At 40.1% G+C, this 11,577-nt stretch overlaps 1 protein-coding gene across 7 annotated transcripts in view; it reads left to right on the top strand.

Moving 5' to 3' along the window:
- Nucleotides 1-6,479: 6,479 nt before the first annotated feature.
- Nucleotides 6,480-11,577, top strand: part of ULK1 (unc-51 like autophagy activating kinase 1) — a 104,040-nt gene continuing 98,942 nt past the window's right edge. For 2 of the 7 annotated variants that reach the window (XM_050923478.1, XM_050923476.1), the window contains exons 1-3: nt 6,486-7,432; nt 8,262-8,354; nt 8,444-8,485. In XM_050923478.1, coding sequence (XP_050779435.1) covers nt 7,325-7,432; nt 8,262-8,354; nt 8,444-8,485 — 243 coding nt within the window. In that variant the 5' untranslated portion in view covers nt 6,486-7,324. Of the gene's footprint in view, nt 7,433-8,261; nt 8,355-8,443; nt 8,486-11,577 lie in introns of all 7 variants that reach the window. The other 5 variants (XM_050923484.1, XM_050923483.1, XM_050923479.1 and 2 more) reach the window with 4 other exon arrangements.

The following is an 11,577-nucleotide window of genomic DNA, read 5'->3' as shown; positions in this document are numbered from 1 at the left end:
CTGCCCGAGCCGGCTCATTGATTCACTAGTTAAATCTGTACACAGAATTGATCAATAAAGGGGCTCACAGCATAAGTAAATCCAGGGTGTATTATATGACGGTTCTGTGGAGGTACACAGGGAGCATAAGCCTCTCTTTTATGTGTAAATAACACTACGTACCATAACCCTCTAACCACTATTAAAGTAATCAGTACCTTAGAGTAATCAATACCCAAGTTGCTGCAGGCTTAAGTTCGCATACTCTGTTCTCTGGTACTGTTTAAATCAAGATATTTCGGGGAAAAAACAAAACCTCATTTAGTTGTAGTATGGGGGCCTAATTCTCTACTCTGTTACGCCATTGAAGGCCCTCAAGTTCAGTGGCCAAAATCTGGTGTACCAGAGTCTCAACTCAGGGCCTGTATGTTTAAGATAAAGGCATTTTGCAGGCGTTATGAAATGTTATTTTTTCAGGTCTCAAGGCCATGAACAAACCTTGCAGAGACAGCATGCACCACTAATGCAAACATACAATGGTAACATGTTCCCAAAGATCCCAGATGCATTTGCTAATTCAGAACTCTCCAGGAACAACACATGAGATCAGAGAGCTGTGATATGATCTTGTGTACCCTGGTGTGCAAGTCTACTGAAGTATGGGCTTCATCCTGATGTAACTGGGATCAGAATCGAGCCTTATCGACACCTGAGACATACATTTCACTTTCAGGAAGTTATTAATGAAATTCAACATAAAATTGGCTTTCATCCCATTACTTTTAGCTGCTCTCCCTTCTACCATTCATTCCTCTTCCTTTTTGGTGTTTACAGACACCGGATATGGTAGGCTTATCTCTCTTCCCTCTGCTAAATTGATGCTTAGTCAAGCTGCATATTCAGCTTTTTTACTCTTTCCTTATAAATTTGGCAAATGTTCCAGCATTCAGACTTAATACTGGCTTTGTTAACATTTAACAAATGAAAATTTGTATTAGGAAGAGACAATAATTTGAGTTCCAATAGTTTCAGGGATGGTAAATCCCCCTGACAGTTTGCTTACTACTGTTCCTAAGGTCAGCCTTCACTGTCTTAAATTTTGAAGACAAATGCTGGTCATTTAATTTCGATAGATGTTAATTTCTTAGGGTAGGAACTGCAGCTTTGATTTATGTGCATACAGTGGTTGAGTGCTAGCACAATTTAAATGATAATACATGCAAACTGTTATCATCAGGTAGGAAACAACTTAATGATTCCCAAGGCTTGTTTTAAAATTAAATCCACTGTTGCTGAGAATCTACAAAAAAATCAGTGTTGCTGGTTTCTCTCTCTGGGCTGCATTAAGAAAGTTTGTTCTGAAAGGATTTATCAAACCCAGAGTGAGAAGAGAGGCCAGTTAAAGTTTAAATCTATTTCAAGAGCACCAGCAAAGAAAGACACAAGCGGACACACACAGTACAGATTTACTCTAGCCATTAAAACATTTCTTGTCTCCTTTTATATAGCACTTGTATTAGATTCTTAATGTTCTTTGAAGTGTAACTGCATGAGTCTTTTCAATGCACCATAAAACTAAAGACCTAATCACCTGTGGTAACACTGCTCTACAGCCAAAATGCTTCTGAAATAAATGTAGTCCAACTTTACTAATTCTGGGTCACTGAGAACGAAAATGATGCTTAAAATTGTTGATTGGCTCTAGTTTTCAAGATATGCTATTGGGTCAGTATATACGACCCTTGACTTGGGAATGGTGGAGGATAAGTGAGTTATAAAGGGAAGGGATCTCAATTTAAACCAGAAATGACTAAAATACATCTTTGACTGGATCTATGAATAAATCTATGACTGGGTTTGGATGTACTTGCTTTTTAGGCAAAACAATAAATGATGCAATCTGAAGCTGGTATTGCGTCATACATGATATGAATTGCATCATGTTATTCCTAGAAGTCCTGGATGATGCAATCATAACGAAGCTTACATCACTCTGCTGAACAAATTGCCCTATATCAGCTCTAGAAATCATACAGTGTCGTGCTCTCATCTGTCAGTGTTTGATTTTGCAAAGGGACGCATTTCTGTTTAGCCACAGTGAGCAGAGATGCCTCGTACTTGTGTGAACAGTGCAGATAACTTCTGCTATGTCTGTTGTGAAGTGACTTTTGCATCACAAAAGCGCAGTATAACCACTATGGTTAAGAAAGCCTATCACCTTTCTTTTGGCTGCAAAATTGGAGATCAGGACAAGAGGTGGGCCCCACACATATGCTGCAAGACTTGTGCAACAAATCTTTGCCAGTGGTTGAACAGGAAAAGGAAATCTATGCCTTTTGCAGTGCCAATGATTTGGAGAGAGCCAACAGATCATACCAGCTATTGTTACTTCTGCATGGTGCCTCCAGTTGGGAAAGGTGTGTCAAAGAAGAAAAAGTGGACTGTGCATTATCCAAACATTCCATCAGCTATACGCCCAGTACCCCACGGAGAAGGACTGCCGGTTCCTGATGCACCAGAATCATTCTCACTTGAGTCAGACAAGGAAGAGGATGAAACTTCTGGTCCTGAACCATCAATGTCACAGGACCCGCATTTTCTCCCATCCTCCTCCTCTGAACCACATCTCATAACACAAGGTGAACTGAATGAGCTTGTCAGGGATTTGGAACTACCCAAGAGTAAGGCAGAGCTGTTGGGCTCCAGACTACAGCAGTGGAATCTCCTGGCAGGCTGTCAGGGCAAATGGAGCCCATCAATGCTTGCAGACTATTGCTGGACAGTGACAAGAGATGCTCCATTTAATGAATACAAGAGACAAGCCAAGAAGCGCCGAGTAGACACTGAATAGGACTAAACTATGTACATAATAGTTTTTTGCCTTTTGTTTCATAATAAATTTTATTTATATAACCCTTTTGCTGATTTTTAAAGTGTTACATAAACAGGACAGGTGAAATATTATCATGTAAGGCAACCATAAACACATGAAAAGACCTAGCTTTACAATTTATGATTAAAACTCTATCTATGCAATATACATAGACATAAAATGTAAAAACTTAAATATATTAGAAACAGTAGCCAATCAGTTGTTTTAATTGTCATATTTGAATTCAGCACATCAAAATACATAATAAATATCACATTTTATCTCTGAAGCAGATGACTTCTCAAAAATTGTAGACCAGTGTAATTAGAGATCCTACCATACTTTTTTCAACAGCAGACATGTTAATTGTGATGTGCTGACTAATTTCCAGGTTGGGTAATTTAAAAATTTTCTATGTCATTTCAAATTGATAATGAATTCTCCACTTCCTGATTGAAACTTTTTGCATAGTGCTTCTGTACATTGTTAAAATGCTGCTATGTTCTGCAGCAGAGGTGGTTTCATTTTAGTGGTAAATGAAGAAATGCCTAACTATATTATCTGTACATCCCATTGTTGCCAGCTCTCATAATTTTATTGGGAGTCGTACGATATTTGTTTTCTTCTTTTAAAGCCCTGGCTGCTGGAATCAAGCAATTGGATATGAATCTCAGTGTGCATGGTTGCTTGCTTTTTTTCAAGTAAGTTTCTCAAGGTGGCGGAGGAGAGCTTAAAAATGTGAACCCGGTGCACTCTTCAGATTCAGAAACCAGAAAGCAAATGAAAAGAATCCCAAATGTATTGTTATTAAGTAGAGCTGTCAGGCGATTAATCTCACTGTTAAACAATAATAGAATACCATTTATTTAAATATTTTGGATATTTTCTACATTTTAAAATATATTGTTTTCAATTACAATGCAAAATACAAAGTGTACAGTGCTCACTTTGTATTTATTTTTGATTAAAAGTATTTGCACTGTAAAAACACAAAAGAAACAGCATTTTTCAATTCACCTAATACAAGTACTATGGTGCAATCTCTTTATCATTAAAGTTGAACTTACAAATGTAGAATTATGTACCAAAAAACTGCATTCAGAAATAAATCACAGTAAAATGTTAGAGCCTGCACGTCCACTCAGTCCTACTTCTTGTTCAGCCTATCGCTCAGACAAACAAGTTTGTTTACATTTGCAGGAGATAACGCTGCCCACTTCTTGTTTACAATGTCACCTGAAAGTGAGAACAGGCATTCTCATGGCACGGTTGAAGCTGGCGATGCAAGATATTTATGTACCAGATATACTAAAGATTCATATGTCCCTTCATGCTTCAATCACCATTCCAGGGGACGTGCCCATGCTGATGACTGGTTCTACTCAATAACAGTCCAAAGCCGTGCGGACCTATGCATGTTCATTTTCATTATCTTAGTCAAATGCCACCAGCAGAAGGTTGATTTTTCTCTTTTGGTGGTTCGGGTTCTGTAGTTTCCGATTTGGAGTGTTGCTCTTTTAAGACTTCTAAAAGCACACTCCGCACTTCGTCCCCCTCAGATTTTGGAAGACACTTCAGATTCTTAAACCTTGGATCCAGTGCTGTAGCTATCTTTAGAAATCTCACATTGGTACCTTCTTTGTGTTTTGTCAAATCTGCAGTGAAAGTGTTCTTAAAATGAACAACATGTGTTGGGTCATCATCTGAGACTACTAAAACATGAAATATATGGCAGAATGCATGTAACAGAGCAGGGGACATACAATTCTCCCCCAAGGACTTCAGTCACAAATTTAATTACCACATTATTTTTTTTCGAGCGTCATCAGCATGGAAGCATGACCTCTGGAATGGTGGCTGAAGCATGAAGGGGCATACGAATGTTTAGCATATCCGGCACATCAATAACGTGCAATGCCAGCTACAACAGTCCCATGCAAATGCCTTACTTTCTGGTGACACTGTAAATAAGAAGAGGGGGCAGTATTATCATCTGCAAATGTAAACAAACTTGTTTGTCTTAGCAATTGGCTGAACAAGAAGTAGGACTGAGTAGGCTCCGAAGTTTAATATTGTTTTGGTTTTCAGTGAAGTTATATAACAAAAAAAGCTACATCCTGTCAATTGCACTTTTACGATAAAGAGATTGCACTACTGTACTTGTATGAGGTAAACTGAAAAATACTGTCTTTTATTTTTACAGTGAAAATATTTAATAAAAAATATACACTTTGATTTCAGTTAAAACACAGAATACAATATATATGAAAATGTAGAAAACAGCCAAAATATGTAATTAATTTCAATTGGTATTCTATTGTTTTACAGTGCAATTAAAACTGTGATTAATCGCGATTAATTTTTTTTAGTTAATCACGTGAGTTAACTGCGACAGCCCTATTTTTAAGCCAATCTCATGATTTGGGGGCCTGACTCAGGATTTTGGCAATCCTGAAATTACTCTGTAACATACATTCTGGCTTGAAGGCTGTATTGGTGCAAATCATTACCAAGATTACACTTTAAAAAAATATTATTTTCCCCTTGTAATCCCCATTAAACATTTAATAACTTTTCTGGATGTCCAGAAACACAAGTTATAAATTAAAACCTGGGCTTAGCATATGCTTTCATTTTCCCAGGGATTTATATACAATAAAACACCTGAACTGTCTAGCAGCAGTCGAATTCAGTAGAAAGAATGTCTTTGAATCATATATAGGGCCTGATGCGCCAAGGTACTGAGTGTTCTCAAATTCCACTGACTACATTGGCAGTTGAAGGTGCTCAGCGACATGACTGCATATTGACACAGGATTCTGAGAACAGTGTTTGCATAATAGCACAAATTTACCCTCAGGAGCAATGCAACCATCATGTTATCAGCTTGTGTCGTGACAGAATGAAATATCAACTGGACCAATGACCTCTTCATGCACCATCCTTAAAACAGTTACTTATGGAACATTTCTTTATCCCTGAAGCCACATACAAGGCCTTGGAACAACATTGCATCATCTTTCACAATCAAAATTGAAAGAAGTGTTTATGGGGTATAATCATGGGATATTATTATTGTGTTTGGAATATGTGTATGATTGTTATTGAGGTTCTGATTATTATTATTATTAGATAGCACTAAGAGTGTGCTGAGTGTTTTATAGACAACTAAGAGCTGATATCCTGTAATTGAGGCTGTAGGGGGTAGACCCCTATGCCTTGCCACAGTGAGTAGACACAGCTGGCTGAAACTTTTGGGAGGGGGTGTGAATTTTCAAAACTTTCCTGGAGTTAATCCATTTTGAATTATTGAAACATGTAATCTGGTTTCATAAACTAATTGGTTCAAAAAGCAAAAATCACTTTGGGGGCGGATCTCATCTGTGTTTTGACCATTGCAAGCAGTAAAACTTGGAGCCACTGATGGAATATCCTGTGACAAGGTGATCACTGTAGTGTCAGTCCTGTTACCAGGCGAATTTGTGCTCTAGTAGGGGCTTTATTGTGTGGTTCCATGGAATCCCTGTTCACATGTCTCCTCAGGTGATGTGCTGCTAACTCCCAGAGCTGTATGGACCAGTCCTGGGCAGGGTGACTCTCAGCTGGCGGCTGCTACAGGCTGTGTCTTTAAATGTGTCAGCTCAGCCCTTCGCCTTAGGCTGCTGCTGCCGCCGTCTCCGCTCCAACTCCTCTACCTCCCCCACCGTGCTCACCGCGCCTGCGCTGCGGCTGCCGGAGCTAGGACTCTCCTCTCCTCCGCTCCGGACTCCGCAGATCTTTTGTCTGAGGCTGGGCAGCGGCGGCTTCCCCGGATCGCTCCCGGCCAGCGAAGAAGGAGCCGGAGAACCCGTGCAGGGCGTCGGATCCCAGGCGCCGGGCGATTCTAGGGGTGACCCTAGCACCGCTGGCTCCTGTATACAAACAAATGGGGGGAGGAAGGCAAATCTTAAGGTGGACTTGCTCTTAAGGTGGAATTTTTTTTAAGGTGGACTTGCTCTTAAGGTGGATTTTTTTAAAGTGGAATTCTTTTTGTTGTTTTTAAAGCGGACTTGCTCTTGCATCAGCGGCTTTGGAGTGGGAAGGGCTGGGATTTCATCATGGGTAGAGGTTCTTAGCACAAAATCGGCAGGACAACTCCTCTTGATATCACTAGGCTGGTAGCAGGGGATGGGAAAGGCCTGTTGTTAGGGAACAGACGTCTTTCCAGCCTCTAACAATGACTAAACCCCAATCCTTCTCCAGGAAAAGGCAGCCCATGGAAGAAGAAGAGGTGGGAGTGAAAAGCCAGATCTTTAGTTGCCGAGAGGTTGATAGAAGAGAGACTTTACTTTTTCAACAAGTCTCCAGCTCCTGATTGTTCTTAAGGAGGGGGGTGGGTGGGTTGTTTTTGGTTTTGTTTGTCATTAATTTTGGTTTTTAAACTCTATCAAATATTATTTACTACCAACCACCTCTCTCGAACATATACTGGAAATGCAAAAGGATAAAGACATGGAGACAGTAGGAAAGTTTGAGTTCAGTAGGAAAGATCTGATCGGACATGGAGCTTTTGCTGTTGTTTTCAAAGGGAGACACAAAGAGGTAAATAGTTTTTTCTCTTTTGTCTGTCTTTTCCACGACTTAAAATGGGGAGGGTTTACCCCTCTTTGTCTGTGGTTGTCCCTATGGTTCTGTATTGTTGTCTCAAATTAAGTTAGTCTGTGTATTGTTTTGTTTATTACAAACCTCCCCAGACAGGTTTATAGCTAGGTGCCATGTAAATGCATATGCATTATTATATGTTATTGAGGGACACGTATGTGAGCAGAACCCTTGAAAAAGTCTTTGTTTGTGGCTGGCCAAAATAAATAGTTTTAAAGTCAGCAACATACGCAGCAGTGAACTATCAATATTGGGTTGTGCTCTGGTGTCCCATAGAAACATAATAGATCAAAATAATCTGCCCCCAAACCAGTTCAATTTCTGAAGTGTATTTGTGTTTATTAAATGTATGGCTTTTAGAGGAGGGCTGTTATGGGTCTGGGGTTTTTTTTGGGATCTGTTACGGTTAAATAAGAGGATACAGTCAGTCTGTGGATTTTTCATCATTAAAGCTCAGGATAAGCCCTGGTTCCCAGAATCCATTTATTTGCATTGCTTAAATAAGAGGAGAACTGTAGTATAAAGTAATAAGAAAAACCCAAACCTTGGGAGTTTTCTTTTTTGAGCTGACCAGTCTAATTCAGCAAAGGGCAAGTCTGAACAAGTACAGGGTATCTACTGGGATACTGAATCAGGGCCCTTTACCAATGCTCTGTAACTCCTTTGTCAGACATAATTGTAATCTGGGAGAGACCCTTGTTTCTTAATGCCATTTAATACTGAAATTGACATTTATCTCTTAAACTATACATACACATTTAACTTTCAGAAACCTGGGCTGGAGGTAGCGGTAAAGTGTATTAACAAGAAAAACCTTGCAAAATCTCAAACGTTGCTGGGGAAGGAAATCAAAATACTTAAGGTAAAGGCAGAAACTACTTTTTCTCTCCGAATCTCTGTTATATATATGCTGTTATTCCTAGTTTAGCATTCCTGTCTTATTTTTTCTAGGAACTGAAACATGAAAATATCGTTGCCTTGTATGACTTCCAGGTAATATGTCTGATTACATTGAAGTATTTGAGGGTGGGGGGATGTTGGGTAAAAAGTGTAGATCTTAGAATGTTTGGGCAGATGTTCCACTTAGAGCCTACTTATATTAGGAAAAGTCTCCCCTTTATAAGACAGGGAAATGTACTAACATGTCCAAACAGATCACTTATATTGTATTCCAGACCACAACACTCTGATATAATTGCTGGGGAGGGGGGGACCTACTTTGCTAATGTCCTTAGATGTTGTGCAGTAAAGTTTAATTCATGGTGAATATGTTAATGCGTGTCTCCTGGTGGCATTATGAACACAAAAATACAATCATTCTTTTTGGCACTCCTGCCTTTTTTTTTTCTTTCAAAGGGTGTACGCACATTCCCTGTTATACGATAATTTGAACGTAATAGAGCGTAGAAGAGGGGTGAGGTTGACTTTTTGTGGGCTATGTTTTGTTCAGTGGATCCTATAAATTGCAGTAGACTTATTTTTTAGAAGGTTGCTGCTTCCTGTATAGTTGTTTTTTCCCTCCGAGGTCAGCTCTAAGGATCGCTTCTAACAGGCAAGCCTTGATCCTAAGAGACCATTCTGAGGTACTCTGATTATAAAAAACAACTCTGCTAGGCAGCACCCCCCTTCTTACTGTTTTTATTGCACACTTTATTAATTATTATTATTATTTTATTTATTATTTTAGTGACAGTAGATTCTCAATAGACTGGAATCCTTTTGTGTACATATGCAGTTAGATCCTAGCATGGGAGAAGTCGGAATGTGTATTTTCAGCCTAACCTCTCTTGTTTGGGAATGACAGCTTTAGCTGGTGCAATCAGACCATGCAGCACCAGGGTTGCTGTTTTTGTTGCTTATCTGTGGTTCAGTATGCTAAGTGATGTCACGTGGCCTGCAGGCCTCCTTGTTTTGTTGACATTCGTCCTGCCCTCCTCCATTGGTGCAGCCAGCCTTTTGCATCACTGTGCAACGAGATCCCCAGCTGGCTGGTAGAGGCTGCCAGCAATGCCTTCTGGGAGCTATAGTCTGCATTCCTCACTTGGTATTAGTGCTCTTTTACGCAGGACTACATTACCCACCATGCATCTCTCTCTGCGGGGAGATGGGGTAGATGCTGCATAGGGGAGGTTATGCTGGGTCAGGTACAGTACTTGGAAAGGGAAAGGTTTAATGCTTGCATTTTTTTTTTTAAAGGCAAATGAGCATGGATTTTTCAGACCCTGTTTTCTGGGGGTGGTGTGTGGGAGTTGGGAATAGGATTAGTTCTTGGCAGCATGTCTTGTTAGGGTGACCATAAAATCAGGACAGTCCCGATATTTTGGACTTTTTCTTATATAGGCTCTATTACAGAGACACACACACACACACACATACACCCATCCTGATTTTTCACACTTGCTGTCTGGTCACCCTATGTCTTGTGCCAAGAGCCCCACTGTCCTGAGAAGCCTGTTTCTTAAACCTGTACAGGATGTGGAGATGGTTGCAAAAAAGTCTTGCACAGTCACGGTGTTTGTGAGCTCTTTCAGTCTGTAAAGCTGCAGACTTGGAGATGCAGAGATACTAAAGGAGACAGAATTGAGGGTGGGGGAGAGGTTACCATGGGGAAGTGGGATCCTTGATTTTGTGTATGTGCAGTTCTCCATTTGCACTCCCTGCACCCCAATTACTGGTCCTGCCTCTAAATGTTCATTGCTGCAGTGCTCATTTCCTTAAATCGTTACATTGCAGGGTTGACCTCTGTCACCAACATTCAAAATGTTTTTCTTTAGCTCCTGCTCCCCCTAACTCCCTGGTGTGATAGAATGGGGGGGTCCTAAATAAAAGTCTTTGAAAGGAGAAATTGGAGTGTGGTGGTTCTACATCCCTAATGGGAACATTTCTGACTGATTGTATTTCTCTGAGAGCAAATTTGATTGCTTCATTTTTATTTCCCTATGAAAACAGCCAACTGCAATTACTTGCACTTTTATTTCCCTGAAGCATAAAACTGAAGATATGTTTCCCTTACTTTAGTATTTTTGGCCTTCGCTGCTGTGAAGCTATAAATAGTTTTTGCTAGTCTTCCTGTTGCTCTGTGGCTTTTGTTTCAGTTGCATTGTTGCAGTATTGTTTTTTTTGTTTTTTTAATTATTCCTCCTCTCTGCCACCCCTGTCACCAGTGGCTTCTTTAATTCTTACTCCTGTATACTCAAGGAAATGGTGGAGAAAATCACAGAGGGTGTAGGTTAGTGATATTTTTGGTGGGGTTTTTTGCATGTGAAAATAAAGCCTGATGTAATACTAGATTTCTTCTACAATAACACTGAGTAACTCCATCAGGCTTGCTGTGGCAGTGCCACTTACGCCTATTCCCTGGCGCCGTTATTTACCCCCTCTCCACCTTCACCCCAGAAAACTGCTGCATTCAGTCCTTTTTGCACAGAGCTTTATGATACTGGATCATGAATAATAATAAAATAAGTTTACTGGCATGACATTTGACATAGGTGAATATTTAATGATGCATAAGGAGACCATATCTGGGCTTTTAGGAGCGGTGAGGGGAGTGTCTAACTGTAACTTCATTAAATTGGAATGGGCTTATAAAATGAAAAATATGTTCCAATTATTATGTGCTCAACTATCATTGATGTGCACAGCATGGTCCAGGGATCCCAATGAGACAGTCTCCGCACAAGGAGGGGATGGAATTGGGTTTTATCAAGTTTTGCTTTAAAAATACTCATTTGTGAGCACATGCAGAATAGATCTGAGCTGCCAACCTGTCCTTGGAGCAATAAACAGTTGGAGAAGTTGGATTTTGGGTTTGCCCTAAATCAAAGTATATTTCTCCCATTGAATGATCACAGATTCTTAGCCCATCTTTTGGAGAGAGGTGTTTTGGGCACCAGCTCTTGGGAGACCTGGATTCAAGTCCCAGCCTGTCACAAACTTCCTGTGTGACCTTGGGCAAGTTGCTTAGCATCTCGGTGCTCCAGCTCCCTATATGTAAAATGGAGATAACAGCACTTCCTGCTCTCCCAAGAGTGTTGAGGATAAATGCCTTCAAGGTGTGGAGGCACTCAGAAAGTACTATAACG

The sequence above is a fragment of the Gopherus flavomarginatus genome, chromosome 15, assembly GCF_025201925.1.
Source record: "Gopherus flavomarginatus isolate rGopFla2 chromosome 15, rGopFla2.mat.asm, whole genome shotgun sequence".
Lineage (NCBI taxonomy): Eukaryota > Metazoa > Chordata > Testudines > Testudinidae > Gopherus > Gopherus flavomarginatus.
This window is presented reverse-complemented; position numbering and strand designations above follow the sequence as displayed.